The sequence below is a fragment of the Varroa jacobsoni genome, unplaced genomic scaffold (assembly GCF_002532875.2).
Source record: "Varroa jacobsoni isolate VJ856 unplaced genomic scaffold, vjacob_1.0 scaffold_97, whole genome shotgun sequence".
In the NCBI taxonomy this organism is placed as follows: domain Eukaryota; kingdom Metazoa; phylum Arthropoda; class Arachnida; order Mesostigmata; family Varroidae; genus Varroa; species Varroa jacobsoni.
Window position 1 is genome coordinate 51,603 of NW_019212999.1, and position 23,167 is coordinate 74,769.

General features: G+C 40.6%; 2 protein-coding genes across 4 annotated transcripts in view; one reads left to right on the forward strand and one right to left on the reverse strand.

Annotated features, from left to right (window-relative positions):
- The window catches only part of B9d1 (B9 domain-containing protein 1), a 4,966-nt gene extending 4,442 nt beyond the window's left edge, over positions 1 to 524 (forward strand). For both annotated transcript variants that reach the window (XM_086970118.1, XM_022840528.2), the window contains one exon: positions 219 to 524. The gene's annotated coding sequence lies outside the window, so the exon portion shown is untranslated. The remainder of the gene's footprint in view (positions 1 to 218) is intronic.
- A 193-nt stretch (positions 525 to 717) lies between these two features.
- LOC111264517 (uncharacterized) overlaps positions 718 to 23,167 on the reverse strand; it is a 33,639-nt gene continuing 11,189 nt past the window's right edge. The window contains exons 1-11 of one of the 2 annotated variants that reach the window (XM_022840505.2): positions 22,540 to 23,128; positions 12,981 to 13,192; positions 12,442 to 12,576; positions 11,672 to 11,838; positions 11,159 to 11,316; positions 7,304 to 7,381; positions 6,205 to 6,444; positions 5,666 to 5,817; positions 3,652 to 3,909; positions 2,770 to 2,986; positions 718 to 2,471 (exon numbers count right to left, since the gene is read on the reverse strand). In XM_022840505.2, the coding sequence (XP_022696240.1) occupies positions 1,356 to 2,471; positions 2,770 to 2,986; positions 3,652 to 3,909; positions 5,666 to 5,817; positions 6,205 to 6,444; positions 7,304 to 7,381; positions 11,159 to 11,316; positions 11,672 to 11,838; positions 12,442 to 12,576; positions 12,981 to 13,159 (2,700 nt within the window). In that variant the 5' untranslated portion in view covers positions 13,160 to 13,192; positions 22,540 to 23,128 and the 3' untranslated portion in view covers positions 718 to 1,355. Of the gene's footprint in view, positions 2,472 to 2,769; positions 2,987 to 3,651; positions 3,910 to 5,665; positions 5,818 to 6,204; positions 6,445 to 7,303; positions 7,382 to 11,158; positions 11,317 to 11,671; positions 11,839 to 12,441; positions 12,577 to 12,980; positions 13,193 to 22,539; positions 23,129 to 23,167 lie in introns of those variants that run through there. The other variant, XM_022840510.2, reaches the window with a different exon arrangement.

The window sequence follows — 23,167 nt, forward strand, 5'->3', positions numbered from 1 at the left end:
CGTGGCCTTAAAAACGGTCAAAGGATATTTGGATTTGTGTTCTCGCATGCTATACCGTTACGCCTTAAACCTGCAATAGCACTCCTCATCGCCCTAAACAGGTATCAATCTAGGAAAGGCAAAATGCTACACTGAGAAATTGACAAAAAAATATAACCTCTATTATTAAAAAATATAACTTAAATTATCTATTACTTATAGAAGCTATTTTTTCGCAGGAATTACAAGCAAGAAAAAGGAATTAAACAAACAAGCAATTTTTACAGAGGTATAAAGCTATAACTTGATATCGGGAATACATATGAAAATCCCTGACTGTCGGTAAAAAAAAACTGCCCGAGCTGAATCATCTAAATGAATGAAGCGATGTTTTGAATGGATGAAATTTCACAGTTGTGTTATCTAAAGACGCTTAAACCTATGGATCCAGTATCTCACCCAGGCAGAATTAGTCAAAGAGCCTTCAACTTTCTGTGATACTAATAAAAAGCGTAGCAACAAAAACTGCCTCGTTTGACCCTTAAGACCTTTATAACTTATTGTAACGTACTAGTGAAAACCCTTATAACTGTAATTAGTATTTGAACAAATCCTAATAATAACTAGTTAACGATATGCTACAATGAACCGTATCAACCAATAGTCGCTGGTTGCTACACTGATAGATAATTATTTCATAGAATAAGATGCCTTTACACGTAATTGAAGACAAACGTATTGTTTATATTGTAAGAGTGTAAAAATATGCTTTATAATAAGAGTCACCATCCAAGTAGATCGTAGCAATACATTACTATTGCAATTGCGGCATCATCATCCGCACCGTTATCATCTACACATCAATATGTACAGTAGCTGTTCGGCTGTTGTTTCTACTCAACTCTATAAGCGTTAAGGGTCGCAGTGCTCCTGGGGTTTCATTGTACATCCGACAACCAGGTCGACGGCATAGTTTGCATCCGTTCTTTATATTTATTGGGTCAATGACGCTTGATCCGTCACAAATGACCTGGTGCGGTCTTGGGATTGTGATTGTGCGCGAGCTCTGCTTGATGATGGTCCGAACGGCCCGTCGCGGGGCGGGTCGCGGAAGTGCGTGGCCCTCACTTGTCCTTCCTGCTCTCGTCTGCTCTGGCGCCTGCAGAAAAGAGAACGCATATATTGAGAGGGCCGAGTGCCAGTTTGTGTTGATGCTGCTCTCTGACGCCAATGACGCGCACGTGCATCTCGTTCCCGCGCCAGGCCGTCCGGGCCTTGACAGTTCAGTTCACAAACAAATAGGCGTCATTTTGGCGCCGCTGTCATTCAGGGCTCCGTTTCTGCTCCGAAAGCGACGTCGATTACGCTCGCACGTATCAACTCTCTTTTTTCTTCTTAGTTTTTGGATCAAATGAACGCGATATTCTGCGCAATTGACTTGGACGTAAAAGGTGCTCAGTTTGTGGACTTAAGATTGAAAGTTCGCTTTCTGAGGCTTTGTCTTCTGAAGATTTGTCCTCTTCCTTTTCTTCGGGAAGCTGAACGGGCCGTAATTTGGGCATTTCCGCACAAAAAGGTAATGGTGGTGGTTTTATTAAACCCGGAATAGGCTGTCCACGCCGAAAGTGCGAAGGGCCACCTTTTTTTTGTGGATGCGAAACCGTCGACTTCGGGGAGTTAGGATCTTTGGTAGTCGCGCCTTTTCTAAATTTGGACATCTTTGATCTTGCGCCTGTTTCTAATTCCTCTTTTGGTTTTTGAACTGCCTCTTGCCTGGCAGGGAGTGGTTTCGGCGGTAATGGCGGTGCGGGTGGCACGCTCTGTTCTTTAGGCGGAGGCGGCGGTGGAGGCGGTGACGGAGTCTTCTGCTTTCGTGGCACGATGTCTGCCTCGACCGTAACATCCGATTGAGGCTTTAAACTGATCGTGACTACAGGCGCTTCAGGACTAGGCGGCGGAGTGTAGCTATCGAGACTTGTTGAACGTTTTCTTATTAAAGGATACCGTTTAGGAGTCATTAGACTCTCTACGGATCCTGCTCGATTTACGGGAACCAAAACCATTTTACCTCTATCAGAATTACCGTCTTTAAGGAATTTCATTACATATTCACTTTCCGGACTTTCCGATTCTCTAGAAGGCGGCTCAACATCGATTACCACGTCTGTAGATGTCATGAACTCTGGATGGCTGTCCACCATGATGTTAGGCAGACTTCGATGGTGAAGCCATGCATCGGGGCGAATCTCCATAGGTAGGTCAAGAGATTCCGTTGTCGCTAAGGCTTTTCGATCAAGTAGCATCGATTGCAACGTATACTGCGGCAGTTCTGCCTTTCGCAATGCAGCGTTTGCTAGGCTTAGTCGTTCCTTAAGCTTGTCTTTCGAGACAGCAAGTTTAGCTAGTTCTGGTTGGCTAGAGCTTGTCATATGCAGCACCGGAGTAGAAAGACGACGCGGTATTCGCAACCCACGTTCATCAAGGAACGTCACCTGCAAACAAAAGTCCTCGATGTGCATTCAATCCGGAACAATAGGTCTGTCGCTCAAATCAGATTTAAAAGAAAAATGCAGTCTGCAGAAACTTATCAATTGAGGACTTTACTTATGTATTACATATATTCCCACATTACGGCACTATATATTCGAAGTTAACGTGAACAGTTTGAGCCTTCAACAGAAAATATGATATCTTCGGTTACCCTTATATCGAATTTTAGTTATAAATTCGTTGGCATAATCTACTGTGAGACCCGAATTCTTATTACGCCTTTGTATAAACAACTTTTACCTTCGGTGGTTGCCCCTTTTTCTTAGGTGGCTTATGAGGGAACTCGTAGTCAGCTAGAGGTCCTTTCCAAGCCTGAACTTTAACACCTTTTTTAGTAAAGATTCCTATTTTCTTCGACCTGGTAGCAGGCGTTACTGGCGATGCTGCCTTCAGCGAAGAAGATGTTTGAGAAATCGTACCGTCGTCCGCAGGAAGCTGGAGATGATTCGGATCCTGCCTACGATCGAACAACAAAAATATGAAAAACATGGAGCTCAGACGCCTGATGGGCAATTTGACAGAAGTTAAAGATATTTTATTCGACAAGGGATTTTGAGGTCTAAAATTCTGCTAGCTTATCCTAAGCTTATGCAGGTCTCATCGTCCAAGCAGATTTTCGCGATATCTTTAGTACGTCTGACCTCTTGACTACATTTTCTTAAAAAAAAAAAAGCGAACCTAATTATATGAAAGTTATGACACATTTTGACAGAACCGTATATTATCTAAAACGGATTATCAATCATACGAATATAAGCAATTGATCGTATAGTTATAATTTAACTTATTAATTTATAAAAGAGTATTTTATGCGCTCTGACCGACCTAACCGACTAGCATGTATAAAGCAAAAAAGGCGAAAGAGGGTAGTTGAATACCCACTGATGTTTTAGTTGCACGTAAGCTTTTCTGGAACTAATGATAAATTCTCTCTTTTACTTTTGTTTTAAAAATTCCGTAATATGGCATACAGCATGTGTGCGAGAGCCATATTGAAGTGCACAGTGTTGAGTCAAGAGTACATTCGCTAATTAAATCTGCTCAGAACCGTGCCCAGCTTGTTTTATAAGTGGTATTGTCTTCTTACTGTAATATTATAAACTATATGCAACTAGGTCTTACGGCAGGGTACCGAAGGTCTCCTCGTTGATCTGCTGCTCGGAACCGCCTGGGGTTGGAGCTTTAAAGTATATGTGCAAGTTCGAATCCCCAGCTTCCATGTGAGATGCGGGATCTTTGTTGACAGCGAGCGAATGCCGATGGCCTTTGAGAAGGTTCCAGGTAGAAGACTTTTGTTGTACCTCCTCTGAAGATGTTTGCGCTTCATCCTCTTCCTCTGAAATCTCGGGCACCACCATTGATTGCTCTTTTTGAGGTACGCTGTAATGTTAGAAGTAAAGCCAGTTAGCTTGCAACCATTCAAAATGTGATTTTGTCTCTACTCACTGATACGTATTATTTACGAATTGTACTTTCCAAGTAGCTGCTGATTCGTCACTAACATAGGAAGTTTCAATTGTAACTTAAGAATTACTTAACAAAATAGAATAGTCTAGGACTTGCTATGCGTGTAATTGAACAGTACTTGTATGTCTCTAGTCTTTAGGTACCTGAAATGCTTGCACTTCAGCTATGATCAATATACGAATAGTTACATGATTCAATATAATAGTTAATTCATTTTGAGGAGCGTGACAAAATTCGTTGTGAGCTTTTATTAAGATTTTATTTAACAATGTCATATACAGGGAGCACTGTTTAAAGGCCAGCTGACTCAATCATTTAAACTACTGTTAATTGCCATTTGTTGTTTGTAGCTAGTTTTGATCATTAGAGTGAGCAAAAAATGTCCCTTGAAGCCGACAAATGGTGTTATGTCGGTTATTTTAACCATATTCAACTGAGTCTTCCCAGGATGATTATCCTGATCATCGGACGTGTGGCCTATTGTTCTCACTGAGCTATTGTTGTGAGATGTAATGATTCGGTGCGTTCAATCATTTAGATCGAAAAACCGTATATCTGACGTTGTCTTCTTCACTATTTTCGTGCTAGAAAAAAGTTGCAAAGATAAAAAGAATAGTTTTCGAAGTTGGAGAAGAACCAGCAGTTAGCGTTCCCTGCCAGTTCTGTGTTTTAATTTCATCGTTGCGAAAGAATACTTCAACAACAAGGAACGATGAATAATGTCTCACACGAGCACATAAAGCAAATTTTAAGTGCACTTTGAACAAAACGCAGTGTCACTGATTCAAGAGCTCTTGGCGCAGTCACGAGTGACCTACGTGACGGTTGTTGATCACCGTACAAAAATTTCCATAAACTCAGCGAAATTTACAAAAAAAAAATATATATATATATATATATATATGATTGTATAACAGAGAGTCATTTCTAAACAGGATACTGGTGCTGGCATGAAATATTAAGTATTTGCTATACCGCTAAATGCAGACTAGAACGGTTAGACCCTTCCAGCTTGCCGGCACAAAGAAATATGATCAAAAGTTGCATCTCGGCATATGCTCATGGAAAGGAAATGTTATATTAAGAGTTACTTGAACTCTATTCCACCCAGCGTACAACTTAGGCATTGTTTTATTTTGCTATTACTTGTTTCGGTCAATGCAACCTAAACAGGAAAGCAAATACCTTAGAAAAAAAAGACCGAAACCCTCAAATGGGTCGACGAATGGATCGCTCCTAAGGTGAATGCTTTTTTATTTCGTAGGATACCTCCGGTATCAGAGAAAAAAAGGATACTGGTCGGACTGAGATGTGTTCGCTTGTTTAAGAATTGCATCAAGCTAGAGTGGCTAAAACCAATGGAAACGTTTTACGCAATCTAAATTATTAAGGTTGAATAATACTGAAGATAATTTCTTGGGCACCAAACGACAATTATATTTTATATTATTTCTGAGTGGCACAGCATATATTAGGATTAAAATATCTGAATTAAATGTGCTCCTATTGCAAGAAATTGCTGGTTTAAGCTGCGCAATAGGATCTGCTACACAGATGTATATTGGATTTCGTGTGTACATATCCTCTGAGAAAAAGAAACGTTATCTACGACATATCATGTTAAATATTGAATCTTTTATGAAAGCTGCGTTTAATACGAGTTACGTACTGCATCCAGGCGGCAGAGCCTCGGTAGGTCTTCTTTTTGTAGGCGACAGACGCTGCTGTGTATGGCAGCTTATAATCCATCTTAGAGAAATAAGAGTCCTTGACCAGCGGAGGTGGAGGACCACATAGCGTATCGACGCCCAGGTAGCACACCTACAGGTAATAACGCACGGGTATCGTCATGATGCAATTGTAAGTGATGGACAGGCGTTGCCATTTAGGCGTGTGATGGAAATGACTTGTAGCATGTCTCAGCTTGTCCTTTTAGTTCTCAACAATAGGTCAATAAACCTCATAAACTAATTGAATACGTCCGTACCAAAAAGGTAATGCTGTCTAGTGGGTCTTTGATGAAGAAGACAAATCAGATCGAACGTTTTTTCAGGTCTAAAGGGTTTTACAGGAAGTCTCCATTGACTGCGCTCCATGATGTCAGTCACAGCCGCTGCTAGCCGTTTTGTCCATAGAATATTTTTGTTATTATTTGCTGAGCCAATGTCGTGACGTTCATAAGGGTCTGTTGACTAACAATGGCCTTACCTTGACGTGTCTATCAATAATCCAGTTAAGTTCAAAGTCTTCATCGTCGTCGCCAAAAGGATTGATAAGCTGTTCGGCTACTTTGAGCAATCCCATGTAGAGGAAATACTGTACAACGGTGAACGCAGGCACGTAATAGTCAAAGTGGAGCTCCTTGGCTATAATCGGATCCTTTGATTGTACGTACTGCCGACCAAACAACGCCGCTGCAAAAAAGGCATATGTCGCGAGCGTAACAACCTGCACAAAAGACATAAAACTCATACTATTATTACATTGTATTAATAATTAATTTGTTTATTAGAAAGTTTGCTTATGGAAATAAGTTGAACACCTATTGTTGTAGGTTAATTTTGGATAAAATAGTGTTCGAATGCTTCTATAAACTTCAATTTTATTAGAAACGGGAGTTTTACTGGAGAGTAACTGGATTTACTCACTTCAAAATAGCGTCCTTAATTTTTAATAGTAGTATGTTCAGTATCTGATGGCCTATTTCACTAAAAATTATAAACGTTGCAATATTTGCGACATGCCATTGCAAACAATTGAGCTACAATAACGTAAGTCAATAGCCTTTACCCTCCCCAAAAACCGCTTTGTGCCCACTGATAAACTAAATAAGAGTACTGACTATTTTGAGCGTCTTCCAGACGTTCGATTCCAGAAAGCTCGATTTTTATTGCGATAGTTCCTTAGTCACTCAAAGCTTTAACAATTTTGAACAAGATATAAAGCTTAATAAAACGAAAGATATATTTGACGGAATAATCCGCTGTGGAGACATTGTTCTGCTGCCAAATACCGAAACTTGCATAAGAATGACTTGACAAATATCACCGAGGGAGGCAGACCTTACATTGACTATATATGTATGAGCACACTGAAAGCACAGCTGTTCCTAAGGGTGCAACCCTGCTTTTCAGTTTAATGTCCGTTCCATATCAGTTTATATTTCGTACTTTATTATCCTAACTAGTGTTTCGGTAACATCAGATAAAACATCGACTTCGTTTAGCAGCGGGAGATATTTGCTAAATTACTTTTACATATATTTAAGTCGATTTGCTGTTTGTATACAACGGTACAGGATACTTACCTGTGTGTAGACCAGTGGAATACTAATCCAGTCATAACTCCAAAGTAAGCCGCATTTAGCCCGGAATTCGTTAAACTCCTACAACAGCAAACCGTAGATAACAAGGTAAGGCCAATAGGCATGTAACACACAGAAGCGTTCCCTTTCAGGTCAGGCCTGATCATCAAAGCAGACCCAACCAAATGATTGTATAGTAGAAATCGCACTTGGCAGCGAAGCTATTTCGTTGATGTCCACACTAAAGATGGCGTCAGATACTGCCTATGGTGGTCTGTTAAAGTCGGCTTTTTCTTTAAATGTCTTACCAATCGTATTTTTCATATATTTGCAGCATCCGATCCCAGCGCTTGTACCTGCTCGTATTTGACATACGAAACTGAATCATCAGTTGAACTTTTTAAAGGAAGATTTAGACCTTTCATCTCATATTGAATCAAATTGCATACAGCCTCCAACTGGATAATTCTTGATCTGATAAACTGAACTTCTTTAGCTAAAATAATGACACTTTCAATTTCAGAAAGGCATGTGCACCCTGAGCTTTCTATCTCAACTTTCGTCTATTTGGCATTTTCATTTTTTCATAATTCATAAACTTTGTGCTGAGATAGCGATTGTTTCAGTGGACGGTACACACAGTGTCCGTGTGATGGGGAATTGATCATTGAGTCGTGTGGATGATGATCATTCCTGTTCAGAACTATGCGGCTCTATGCTCGATGCACAAACGGATACATTCTAGTAATGTGATCGATTATCGTAGTGATCTCGCTAAATGATCTGGGAGTTGAAATTTCGCGTAAGCTGAAAAATCATATTCTATTAATTAAAAACCCCACGTTTTATATTAATTTTTTGTACAGCTTGCAAATATCTGCATTGTTCCGAAATTACACGAGGAAATGCTAGCATAGATTCGATTTGCTTGCAAGGTCCCCCTTCAGACCTACATAGAACTAGTCTGTTTATCCAACTTTCCTAAACTGCATTGTAACTGACCATTAAGTTAGCAAACTGTGGCACATTTCACTGTCCTAGTTATTTTTTGGATCAGCGCCATAATACGTAGACGTTTCTGCTTGATTCAAGTTTTTAGTAGGCCATTGTAGGTTAATAGATGCGAGCGTGCTTTTTCTCGTATTTTTCGTCGAATCATTAAGTCGTTTGGCATTACCTCAGAGCGTATTACTGAGTTGACTTTTCGAAGACAGTCGATAGCGGGGTATACTTATCCATCAGTAGCCGTTTTTAAAGTATGGAAAGGTTCATCATCACACAGTTCGTTTAGGAGAATGGGTGGGTTAAAGCCAGCGATAATTATTTCCTTGCTCGATCAAAGAAGTAATTGAGTCATAGCGATGAGGTCGGCCGTTGTTATCGAGTAATCAAAGTGAGCATTTTTGATTGCTGTCCCCATAGTGCATGAGGGACTCGAAATAATGGACCGTGTATTTCATTTTCGACGAGTATCTCGTAGTGGCAGAGAGCTTTAACATCCACTGCGGGTGCTACCATCACCTTACGTCCGAACCTAGTCGACACTGCCCCCACTGACTCGATTTCTCGTTGGGGCAATGTCGTTCTCTCGCCTGGTTCCTCTCCGGCTAGCACCAAAAACTGAACTACGCCTCTCCAATGGGTACCGTGAGTTCCAGTTGTGTTTTTCTGTTTATTCAAGGTCTGCAAATACGCATTTCCAACTTGCCTGGAATCAATTGACGGGGTACCCATTTCTTACTCAGTTCCCACATTCTTTTCATTCTGGAGCACGTTATATTTTAAAAGCTGGTTTTCGTCGGCAGAGCTTTTAGGCTTTCAAGCTCCGCTTTAGTGAAAAGCCTCTTGGACTGCAGCAATGCACCCTTGCCCTGCTGGTCTCGGTGTCTGCTCACTTCCCCGCCGGCCTTCAGTATTCCAATCTCGTTTCTGGAAACGCTCGCACCATTCACGTACTGTGCTTTCGCTCACCTTCCGTGCGTAATGTCCCGCGTAATGCGAAATGGCATTGCTTCATTTCGACAACATCATTGGATCCTCTAGGACTATCTTTGGCCAACGTCCACACAATTTCCGAGAAGTTCTCTGTCCTCACTGTCGTTGGTCTGCACTATAAAATGACTTAGTGTTCGCTATGGAGGAGGTCGTTTACTTCGGTCATAGGGTTTTTTTTGGAAATCTCTCATGCTACAATGAAAACGATGGTCATTGGCTGCCCTAGTGGCCCGCCCGCTACTGTTTGGCAGTGACGAACTTTTTGTGACTGGGCTCTAATTACCGCTAGCTTGTAAGGGATTTCGCCAGGCTTGCCGCACTTTTATACGATTCGTTGAAAACGACCGTCTTTCGTTTAGATTGTTCCTCACCAGAAGGAATTTCTGACAAAAGGCCTCTTAGACATTCGAGCAAGTCCTCTAGGAAAAGACATGCCAAACTGAAGTACAAATCGACGCAAGCAGTGCCAGTGTGGGGACTATACTTGTCCAGCTTGACAAGGACGTGAAATGTGTGGTGGCCCACGCGAGTCTGCGTTTCTCGGCTAAGATATGAATCAGCATCGATAAAATAGGTGTGGATTTGGTGGGGCTGCTACGCTTCCCGGAACTTGCTTTTTTGTTTGCTATCGTGAGAAGAAACTATGGCGTTGACTTTGTTCACCTTTCATTAGCTTGTCGCATGACAATCATACTCGTGCCCGCTTATCAAGATTGCTATAATATCGACGATGCCATCCTAACGGATAGTGTGAGCTTACTTTTGTGGTCGACATATCGGCTAGTATTTGGCAAGTCCAGCATTTACCATACAATAACTGCTGTAGCCTGTCTACAAACAAAAATGCTGGCAAACTGGAAGATTGGCACAGTTATAGAGCGACCATTTGCGCGTTTGCTATACACGCCTGGCTCATCTGGTTCAGCAACGTTTCCAACGCTTGCCTTCACGGTGAACGAAGCCCTAAACGCAACACTGTTTGACTAACCTATGGGTTCAAGGCTATATGATCTAATAAGCCTTCGAAGTCGAGGCAGTCCATCGGCTTGGTACCTCTGCATCTTAAGTTGGAAAGGTGGCCTACGTTTTCCTTCTCCGGCGAGATAGGTCTCTAAAACACTATTCCTTTGAGCCGGTCGTCTCGGTCTGGTAAGCCCACAGTTCTAAACTGCCCTCGCCCGCTTCCCTAAAGCTGCGGCCTAGATTCGAGTTGTGACAGCAGTAAGTGATATTCGCGTTCCTCCCTTAAAATTAAATTGACACCATTACAAGGGTTCTGTAGAGATCGAAACAGCTGATAATCTGGGCTATACAGCAAGTACAGTGAAATGTTCCATCTATATGGTTTAGCATTATCATGGTGGAATACGAAGTCCTTTCCGTTTGCTTGTTCCAATCGATTTCTTCAAGGGCTTGTTGTAATCTTTTTAGTTGTTGACAGCAGGAGTTTGAGTCGACCGTTTTGTCAGGCGGCGGCAGCTCCCAGTGTGCACGGTTTCTCTCCAATCTCACCAAGCATAGCATCAGCTTCTTTGGCACCAGTCTGGACTTATCCACATATTGTAAAGTAATTTTCTATCGTATGTAACCTATTTCTTTTTCTACTTGTGATCGACCAATTTAGAAACAACCCGACTTCGTTGCGTTTCTGTACAGTTTTGTATGTGGATGCATATACTTTTAATGCCTTTTCGTTTGCGAATCACTTCTCATTATATGGATACCTCGTCTCATACATAGAAATAATTTAGAGAACATGAAAAAGAACGTACGCGCTGTTTAGATAGTCAGTTTTTTTTGGATCAATTTTGAATACTGGAGTAATGTCCGAAATCATCATAAACATCAATAAAATCAGCTTACTTCCATGATGAGCTTGACCCCGTAGCCATCCGTGACTCGACAATCCATTTTGGCTTCGCGGAGGAGATTGATAAACCAGGTACAGGGCACCCAGAATGTGTTGAACTCATTCGACGGAATAGACATCCAGATGTCAGACTCCAGCTTCGTCATGAATCCTGGAACGCGACATAACACGGCCACGGTGAAAGACCTATAAACATCGAAGTGGCCGTTTGTCACTAAATTCCTTATATCCCCTTATCGGAGTAACTTGCTTGTTATACGAGACTCTAGAAGCAAACAGCTCGGAAGTACTTAGCAGATTCGAGTAACTTGGAATGCTTGATCAAACCATCCAGCGTTGGCAATATAACAATTCCTAAACTGTACCTATGTACATAGAATTCAAGTACCAACTTATTGGACATTGAACGACACCGTAGCTTGTTATTAGTTTTCAGCCATTGAAAGCAACAGTGAGCTTTGTAGTCTGTTATTCGAAGCGTCAATCTGTATCAATAGAAGGCGTACCGGCTTCGATAAGGTGTTCTTTCGTGGGGAAGCGTCTTTTGACGGCCTTGCTGATCGACCTTAACACAAGGATCAACGTGAGGTTGAGATACCTCATTAGCGTTCTCCGGAGCATTCGGCTTTTTTCGTCAGTACCAGGGACGTACATTGAGACGACGTTCATAACTCTGTAATAAATAAATTAATTAATTAGATACATAAAAGCAGGAATATATTCTAACTAGCTAATTTAGCGCATAGTTATCGTTAAGCTAAGTTGAAAAATAGACCTTTGAATTGATTGTGAATTGAATATGTTGAAATAGTTTTTAGATACTGTTAGGACGGACTAGCTCCATCTAATTACGTAGAAAAATGAGAAACTCGACTTGTGGCGGATATTTGTGAAAAATTTGGAGAAACACAATAGTTCGACAAGCACTTAGAACAATCTAATTCACTTCCTATCAGGCGTAAAGATGTCAGAAATTCTCAAAGAAAAAGCGCCAGAATGATACACGGACGCCCACAACGACAGCTGACCATCAGTGGTGGAGCTTCAGTTATTGCATACATCGATTAGAGAAAATTGCAGCTCATTACTGACTAAGTTTATTTACTACTAATGTACACACTTTTAATTAAGTTAGAAACACAAACGCCGTAAAATATCTAGCCATTTGCATGTCGACTAACCTTATACCATACGGCACAAAAGAGTTGCCAGCTCGTTAGTATAACTCTATGCACATCATAATAATAATAGGCACGAAAGAGGAACTCCAACTAACTTGTCGGGCCATGGTATAGCCATATACTGATTCCACCATCGAGTTGCCGTAAAAGAGACATAAAATCCAAGCAGAAAAGAGAGCGGTATTTTGTCCATGAATTTTGAGCAGTAGTAGACGATCTTCTCGAACAGCCTAAAATCATAAAAAATAGGTAAGAAACAGACGTGGAGTTGTCAAATGGCTGTCGAAGCTTTTTCAAAGTACCGCTGCCATGTGCTATTTACATGTTAACATCTAACACATAATACCTACACAGTATGGCAGTACGATGTACAGAGGGATGGATGTCATCATGATGATCATAACCATTTTAGTAGCTGCTAAAATTGGCGCAGACCATTCTATAGCTCAATGTAACAGTGAAATTTAACGTTCAGTATGCAGAAAAAAAAATATTCTATACAGTATATTATTATATTCAGTATACCGACTGTGAGTTTTCTAGTAAGAGCTAGCAAGTTGCCTTGGCAATCGATTATCCTACGTAAAGTTTAGAATGGATCATAGATGGTAGAGAAGCACATAGAACAACTTACTCGCGTTGTCCCTCATTGAACGCATAACGGTAGAGAAGCGATAACGTCCCGTAGCCGAGGGCCAACAACGACAGTTCGTAGTAAACAAGCTTCCAAACGGATCCTTTCCATCGAAATAGTAAACGGATGAAGCCACCTGACGAGGTTGAGGCCACATCATACTGATATGAGACAGTCATACTGCCCAAGCTGTTGCGACAGAGCGCATCGACCTGAAATAGAAGAAACGACTATAGTTAGAATATCTGACCGACGGATCTTTACTTGCAAAATAAACGGCACATAACAGCTGGGTTCACATTTATCTAATGTTAAGAAGCGTCCAACTGAAGCGTCCAAAATAAACGTCCAGTTTAATAAGAAGAGTAGCTTTAACGTACAACGTGCTTGTCTTGCGTAGGCATACGTGTGCATTCTATCAAAAGGCCGTTTTAAAGTTGATCTCATTTGTGGTAACTTCAACTGTGTTATGCCTCTGCCGGTCCTGTTAATTTATTATTTAGTTATTGTCCAATAGACCAAGGGTGCGGGAGGAGTCCTGTGGTTGGGTATAACGGCAAAGTACTTCAGCTAATTTTCTACTGTATAGATCAGCATCGTAAAATCAAAACCTAGCTACTTCGCAGGAAAACCTTCTGTAATTTGTGTCGCATCACACGGGGCAAAATAATGCCTTAGCCTACATTAGTCGCGTAACAGGAAATTTTGTATTTTAGTCTATTGTTTGTCTCGAAGTAGAACTGTAAGCAATGTTACACATTATAACGAATAATATCTTCTATGAGCGTGTATCTTTTGTCGTTGGCACCGTTCTTTTAGATTATCTTCTTCATGTATAAAATGTAAAAATACGTACTGCATACTGGATCGTATTAAACTTGTTCGTTACGAGACTTCGCACGATTTCAAATCAACTGACCTTGCAGCTTATAAAAAGAGCTCAGATACTATGAACTGTTTGAACTGTACCCAGTCTGCCAATCTGCCACTCCCAAAATATTAAGTCCATGATACAGGGAAAAGCAAAGCGAACATTTCTAAATTATTCGAAAACATTCTAAATTAGCCACTTGATGCTATAAATAAAAAAAAAAAAAAACTTTAATCGTACTTGACGGATGTTCTCCACTCACTTTGCGACTGCGAACTGCGATGGGCGAACGTGTAACTGAAATCACGACCCTTAAGCCGATAGCGCAAGCGGACGACTGCGTAGTAGCAGTAGCCATGCGGAATGAAAAACGTTAATTGATGAGGCTATGTTTGTAAAGTCTTCTATCCACCCCAAAATCTCTAACAATATTTACAAGAAAATAACAACTTGAAGAAGATTCTCTACGGTTTCATATAAATACTTTTCTCCAACTTCCAAAAGGATAAGATCACAAATGTATCCGAGTCGTTTTCTCCGAGCTTTTTTGTTGTCAGCAAATACAAACAGTAAGGTTTCAAATCGATCGGGAAAACTCAGTTATCACATTTCCCAATTTCAGAAAAAAAATCAGACTGCGTCGCTATTGAAGACCCTTTAGTAGAACAGGTTACTCAAGACTGGAACCTTTTAAAACCTCAAAGTACGTGGGTTGATAGTTAGGTCTTACATTAAGACTTGTTGCGTGAAAATATGATACTCGTTTCGTTTTCACATGAGAACTCAATGTAAACGTCACTACATAACAGTGAGTGACATGTCTTATATGTCTGCTGACATATTTGCACGATCGCACTACTGTAGTAGACTTCACATCATTCTTTGTCTTGAATCTTAGCCACTGTACAGACATGCAAGGGATGCCTCTGTAAGCTTCTGCAATAGCTATTGGCCTGAGTAGAAAATTCTGCTCGGAGAAAACCAGTCGCCTTTAGCCTGAAAACGTATGAAATTTAGTAACATTTTATAACCTTCCTGCTATACTTCGGGTTAGCTTTCATTGAGCTTCAACGAGCAGTGGTTGTTAAGAGACTTAAATACAATGCACCTCTGCATGTTGGAAAAATTTCGCTGATGTTTTTTTCAAGTCACATCTGTGGTTCTTAGAGAGTTGCACACAATTTAAGGGTATATGAAATGGGTACCAAAGGAGCAGGAGGTATTAAGCGAGAAAAATTATAAAATTCAGCTACACTGTGTAGCTAAGCATCCGATGACAACGTATTTAGGTAACGCTCGTTAAAGTTTAGGCTGTGTGAAAATGAGAGCCACTTCATTTACTACGATGTACTTACGCGATCCAAAATAAGGGAAAACATACCCGTTCGAGGGCAGGCTGAGCGCACACGAATATGTGACGCAAAGAAATCCTTAAGCGTTTACCTAAAAACGTCGAGATCTCTTCCATTATCAGCGTAGTTCACGACTGACACATTTAGCGCGTGACTCAAAAAAAAGCATAAAAAAGAAATAGCCAAGTTCCGTTTTTTAAGGACAATTGATTGTCAGCTTTCGCTTCACAAACAGCGAAATTAGCCCTACTTGTAATACAAAAGAGCCCCTAATAAAAATGTTCAACGTCCAGTCTACAGGTTTAGGCCTGAACCTTCTAGACAGATGAACGATGAGTAATACTTCGGTACTGCTTCGAAAGCACTCGCAAAATCGATGTCAGAGTCGAGAGGAAAGGCCCTAGAGTCACTGAGCCAGAACCTATAAAGTCAAGACTTATCGAGCGGCAAACGCAAGGTTACTTAACAAAGAATATTCGATTAGCATCAAATTTAAAACCTTTCATGCCTTTTTTAAATATATTCGTGTTACCCCGCATATACAATTAAATTACAAGCGGCGCCCAACGTTTGTATAAATGTTTTTTTTAGGCGGTGTCAACAGCCAACCCTTTTATACGAGCATGACAACTTTGAAGCTTCAAATTAATCGCGCACCTTTGTTGTCTAACAAAGAACAGCTAACACTCAACTCGACTTGACATCACGTAGGTGAAAATTTCTTTCTAGTAAAGTAAACCTGTTTTCCCATTAAATCGTCAAATCTTTATTTCCGAATTATTGATTTTATTAAAACAGACTTAAAGTCAAGCGTTCCTGCTCACCATTCCTGTAGAATGACGCGAACAGGCACACGCTCAGCAGGAACCCAGCCCTTTTAAACGACCTATGCGCAGTTTCAATAGGCGGCTGTTATTGTGACAGCGTTATGTATATGATGCATGACTTGGACCGGCACAATGATCAGACGTAAGCCGACTTTGACATCTATGCTACAGCCATATAGCAACCCTATATTGTTAAGCAACTTCGCTTCGCATATCCGATCATCAGTATGAGTTAAAGCTTTCACGTTAGCGTTCTTTTAGTTCTTAGACTTCGTGCTCTTTCGCAAAAAGCCTCACGAGCTATCACTTATTCGTCAGCGATTGTCAGGTAGTGATTGGCACGATAGGTATCCCCCGATTTGACATAATCGTCAGATGTTATGCCGACCTTTCACGATGCTCATCCAAAGTCGACACGCATTTACCAATGGTGGTGACACATCTGCTTGAGTAACATAACATTATACGATATTATCAGTTTTGTTGTCGTCAGTCTAGTCCGCGCAACTGAAACAAGTCGTTGGCACGAGAGTATCCGAAGAAAGTAGGGAGTTATAACGTGTCCACGAAAAGCCCCATGGAACACCTTGGATATGAAACGTATCCGCACTTTATTTTAATTAATTAAGAATGAATCCGGATGAATCTAAGTCGAGTTCTTTACGATGGTAATAGTAACGTAAATAAATATTGCAGCTTGTCTCATTCTACCTATTAGCTAGTTTGAAGGAACACCCAAGAGTGGATATCTTTCCTTGAGTATAAATTAAAGCATCTATATTATGCTTCTTCAGATACTATTTGATATTATAGAGTTTTACTTTGGAGTCGTGACAGTATTGGTTATTTTTCATAGGAAAAGTGTCTAGAAAAAGGGTAAATCCATTTGGCGCAGTCCCACTTCCATTCGGATCGTCGTCTGTCGTTAGAATTATTAATTAGAGTGTCTCAATGATAGTAGAAAATTTAAGTGTGAAATAAAATCTAGTCATTTTTATTTTAGGAACAGAATTTTGATTCGTTGTAAATTAGATGTGTTATAATTATTTGTCTGTAGAACGGCGGTGGAAAACATCCTTGGTGATACATGACGTTGTTCTGATAACATCTTCAGTTGTCGTTTGGCATCGTTGTGGGTAGAGACTAGTGCTTCTATACTTCCTCCTTCAAGCTTTGGGTGTTCGTGGGTCTGTTGACACGAATTTCTATTTCAAAAAGCCTATAGAAAAGAGTCCAAATATGTTAAATAACAGAACCTGGGAGAAAATTTTTGGAGCCCGAACGGGAGATTACATGACAGGCGAACGTCTCGTGCAATAATGTCATTGACTCATATGATCTGGGTGACCATTCGTTCTAGATGTCTATACAATAAAAGCTAGGCTATCAGGTGCCGATAGTGCTCACTGGTGGCCGTTGTTGGATCTTCCGTAGTGTCTTTAAAGAAAAATAATCCAATAACGCCTTAGGCCAAAAATCTGCACCAAATAGTGGCAAGATGAATCCTTCTCTCATAAAGTGCATACAGATTTTTATTAGTCCAAATACGACAATGTTGATCGTTTACGAAGTTATCAGTAAGGATCCGGGAAAAAGACTTTGCTGGAGATTCACTGATTTCCATTTCTATTACCCAATTACCATGCCGCTTTGTTGTGCGTCATGTGCTTGTTATGGATTATTTTCCGTGATCATAGCCTTACAAACGTAAATACATTCCGTGAAGATTCGTTTTTTGAACTTTTCTGTAAATGTATGTTTGAGCATGATACCGAACGAATGATTACGGCGACAGTCTGGCGAACAGTCTTGATGTCTTCAATGGAACGGTCTGGACGGACACGTGTCGATGATTCATCGCGGATTTTAGGCTGGAGATATCACTAGGTAATTTCTCTTTAAAGACGTTGCAAGAAATCAATGATGAACGGCTTCGGGCTGACCAATACCATTCGCCACGGAAAAAGAGAACTACAGTTAATGCATTTGGGGCATTTCGTCTATGAAAAATTAGACAAAATTTGCAGAAGTGCGAGAATAAAAACGTGTTACAGTGCTAAAGAGCGATCTGGTTTTATACTGGCAGACCAATCACCAGTGAACTGTCGTAGTGGCTTACTTGTTAGAGCACAACAGCAGAAATGGCGCCAAATTCAATTTTCCGATGTTGCTAAGGCACCCTATAGATATATATGGGCATACTATTTCTTTCAATTAAGCACACTTGCTTGTTGCCCCTAACGCCTCGTAAATACTTTATTTGACCGGAGCTTACAATTGGTCGTTAGCACCATGCATAGACACAGAAATTATAAGCAAACCTGGGTAACGCGACACCAGTCAGAGAAACGTACCTTCGCTCAAGTGATTGCCTCTATTTTCAAAATTTTTTTTAACAGCTTCAAACCTCGCTCGACTCAGGTATTTCTCAGATGCTTTATTACAATAGGTTCTATGTGAGACTCGGTTAGCTGAAGGTTAACATCAGCTGCATAAATATAGCAAAACAAGTATATTACTTTCTTGTTTTTAAAAGAATCTGATCTTACCGTCATATAATTTGTAGCTTGGTGTATTTGACTGACTAACAAAAGATTTTTTGCATTACTGTTGTTACACTAAGACGCTATAGAACGGCATCAACATTAGAAGAATTCTCTCTCAAATCGATTATAACAGAGTTTTATTAGAGCGCTGCAAAACGTTTTAGAGCTTTAGGTTTTTTTTATTTGTGTAGAGAGTGATGATGGAACCACCTCTTGTAGAGCACTACGTTATAAATCCTGTTTACCGATGAAACGGTCGGCTAAGGTGTCAAGAAAGCGTTTCGATATCGTTCTGCAAGTATGATGTATGAACCATTTTGAAGTAAACGAAAAGTCATTCAAAGAGTACAAAGGAATTGTGCTTATATTGTTGGGCAGCCTTTATGGGGCAGAACGACACAGCTTGTAATATTGGACCACTCTTAATTACAAAGTAGAGCTATTTGTCGCAAATGTTTGTTCATTTACAAACTGCGTATTATATAAACATCATATCGACAGAATATAGCAAAGAGGATAGATACGTAACATGATCATGTTTTGCTTTGCCCCTCGTTTTCCAAATTGCCATAAATTACACAATTAAGCTTTTAAGAAATTTATGTTGTACAGGATGTTAAATTGTTTCGTCCAAAACAGTAACAATTGTAGCAGTTACAAAAAACAAATTATGATCTCGCAAGGGGTAGAATAAACCGATTAAATGTACACGGCAATAGGCAGAAATACAAAATAACGCTTTTTCATATAATAAAAATAAAACCAACAAATGTTTGTTCCGTTTTTGTCCATGTAGCCCATATATTGGAACACGCATCTTATAGAACAACGACACCTACAACAGAGATTTCCGTGACTCCAGAAAATCGCTGTTTCCAACGAGCCAATCAACAACTCGGAGTATCGACAAAAACAAACACAATATACAACCTATTAAAGAAATAAAGACTCGAATAAATCTAATAACCGTTTAAAAGCGATCGTAAGGATACAGTCCTAAAGGACTTTTGTCTATAATAGGCTTGCTTTGATGAGATAACACTAACATGAAAACAACACATTTGTAAATAATAAACTTCAACTTTCTCATAGATCCGCGTGTAAACGTTGTTTTTTCGAGCAAAGATATCAACAACATTAGGTATTTGTGTATCATTCGGAGGTAAACTGCTCTGTTCTTCAAGCTTTCTGCTGCGTTATCGAGCCTGGTATTTTCTCTAGAAAATAATTGATTATCTCAGAAAAAACATTCTAGACACACAGAAAAAAACCCACTACGACTTTCCCTACTTTGTCACGCGGTCTAACATTATTGTGTTACATTAACATGATATAGTCTGGAGGTTATGATTGCTTTGATTCACTTTGAAAAAAATCACGGGTCAACCGCAGAAATTGTGCTGGAAGCGCGAAATAGTCGACACGGTGACATAAGATGGCTTGAACATGAGAGCAAAATATTAAACTCTAAACCATTAAAGCAAAATAACGGGGCTACTGAAGGAACGCGTTCGGTTTGCTGAGGAAAGAAGAGCCATTGCATAAGGAGATAATAATAATAATGGTGATATAATAAATACAGTAATAAAACTGCGACGAAGACGGTGCTATAGCACATTAGGGCGCAACCCGTTCAGAAATAAAGGTCGAAATCAGACCGATCGAGTCTACCCTCGTTTCACATTCAAAAAACATTCACTTTAGATTAGGGAAAATAGAGCGTCTGTGCGTACGTCGTATGGATAATACGCCCAAAGGGGTTCCCAGTTATCAACTTGTAAACTGAAAATTCACAAAATGAGCTGAATGTACAGCACCATACACAGCCTTATATATACCAAAAAAAAAGTGCTAGCTCTACGTATTTACAGGTAAAGATAAATGAAGGCCACGTGTGCTATTCGTTACCCTACGTGCCGAGAGGCAACAATTGTTCGTCCCTGGTAAAAATAATAATAGTTATAGTAGGGATACAAAACAAGTTCCGTGTTAATATAGCCGCCTCTAAATGAAAACAGGCATTTGGATGGTTTATCGCATGTGATCACCAAGCTATCTCGTACGTTTATTCAACGTAATTGCATCTATTTTTGGGCATCAAGGCTTCAATACAGGACGTGGGTCTTCTCGCAGAGGAAAAACAAGTAGATTCGCCTTACGGGAAAACTCAGAATGAAGTAACTGTTCGTTTACCATCGACAGTCTAGCTGCGGTCCGTGCAGCTCAACTTGAATAGAAATGCCCTCGAATTACTACGGTTCTCGATACGATCCCAACCAAATCTATGAAAAGACTGACCTACCGTTGACATCATTAACTGCCAATAATCAAATGGATTAGCAGCCAAGCTTTGTCCGATGACTACTGCCCACAGGCACGACAGACTTTTTAAGTATGAGCCGTACTGTATTGAGCACAGTTTGATACAGATCTGCGAGTAATTAAGCTTATTTCCAAGTGTCTATTTACCTCACAGGTTCCCAATGGGTAGGTTGGTTCATCTGATCCAAGAACATAACTATGTAAAGGCACAACGAATAATAGCGCCATAAGAATGTTCGAGTCTAATATTAGAACCATTAAATGGTTGAGTGACCAAATCAGGGCCAATCAACAAGGCTACCTATCCGTTGGTAACGAACTTTTCCAATTTATGGGGCGTATTGCACGCTGATTAATCGGTCGGATTACATCTGTGACTATAAAAATGAAAGGCGTTACATTAGATTTACATCCGCTTTGAAATCGTAATCACGGTGACCCATTCCTGATTTCTTGTCACAGAGCACTGTTAAATCTCAGGACGGCTGAAAACTCGGCCAAAGGCTAAGGCAAAAAAGTGATCAAGGTCTTGTCAGTTCTTATTGACCAGCCGCAGCTGTGCTGCTAGAAACGCCCGTGTCATTTGTCCGGTCCCACAACCTATCTAGCCGTCGACCGCTTGGCCACATTTAATCTTCCACCGTCAATCGTGTTACTACGATTCTGACGATACTTCTATTGTCATATATATATATATATATATGGTAGCCACGTATATCGAAAGCCACGAAACAGCGACTTCAATGTCACACGATAAACGCGGCAGGGAATTAGTCTCCTTTTTCTATAACGTGCGCTGTGATCGATTCTTTTCTGTTTCGCATATTCGTAAGAAAATTGCTGAGGCACGTTAGCGAAGGACGTGACACGGTCATGGTGATTATACTCTGTTAGTCACGGCATCGAACTACAGACACCTGGCCTCATAATCATTTAAGAGCGATTTATTTGCCTCTATAGCTACATTGGTATATATTTTACATTTGTAATTAGTTGAGCTTGCTAAGAATCTTGAGAAAGGATCGTATGTTCTAATGCATTTTAACTATTTAATGAACATAAATAGATGGTGACGTAACAAGGCATATCTCTCTATATATAAAGCAAAATTGTAATACGTTATCATGAACATGTTAACCCGGTTCGGCCGGATATTTAGGTAGACGCATTATTGATGAAAGCTTGAAAATTTACAGTGTTGGCCTGTTTAAGCACCGTTTCCAAAAATAAAGGCCCGGGACGGCATAATTCGGCAATAATCGATGTTGGTACCACCAAGGACATAGTACAAACTAGATCTTTTTGTCTTTGCTGGGTACAGACATCTTAAAATAGTCACACCAGGCGTTTATGTCGTGAAATTAGAATGTAAATGCCAGACAGCGGGTTCGGATCGTTTAGCCTCCGACGCAAAACCACAACGATTGCGCACCGTACTTTTTGAAAAGTATACGTAACCTTAAATGAAACAATATGCTCACCTTTTTGGAGTTCAGATTGTTATTCTTTAGCTTCCTTTTAGTTATAAATGCAGCACGCAGAAACTGAATTAATGTTGCTCCCCTATAGTACCCCCTTCCTCCGCCCAATTCGTTAGCCTGTGTTTGTTGCTAAGTTTTGAGTTGGGAGAGGTCTTCCTACCTCGAATGATTGTTCCGCTCTGTCGTCGAAATCCCAGTCACTTTCGACTGAGGTGTCGTCTTGAACGTAGTACTGAATGCCGGACGTGCAACGATTAGGATCGCCGGACTGTCCGTGGGACGAGGTCGTCGCTTCGTTGGAATAAACCGAAATTACGGTGACTGCACTACCGTACACTTCACCACTATTCGTTAAATCTTCCTTGACAATATTGGGTGACTCCGATACACTCGTACGCACAGTTGTGATAGGTCGAATAGGAGATTGCACGATTGGCGATTGGAATTTCGTATGCGTCGAGCACTCGTCGCTGCCTGAGGAGTGGTTGTTACTATGATCTTCGATCGTCGTCCCGTTGCGATTTTTCTGTCGTTGATTGTTGCTAGCGTTGCTGGTTGTGATGTTGCTGTTGCTACTGTTACCGCCGTCGTCGTTGGGGGGGCTGCTCCTCCTTTGGCTCGGAGTGCCCGCGCCGCGGACCTCGGAGCGGTGCAGGGTGTTCAGCCTTCAGTGCGCACGCGACTGCAGCATCCAGACGACGCCACCATCACCATCATCATCATCGCCGCCAACGCCGGCACCCTACCGACGCTCGCACGTGCAACTTGTGTAGGCCACGACGTCTAAC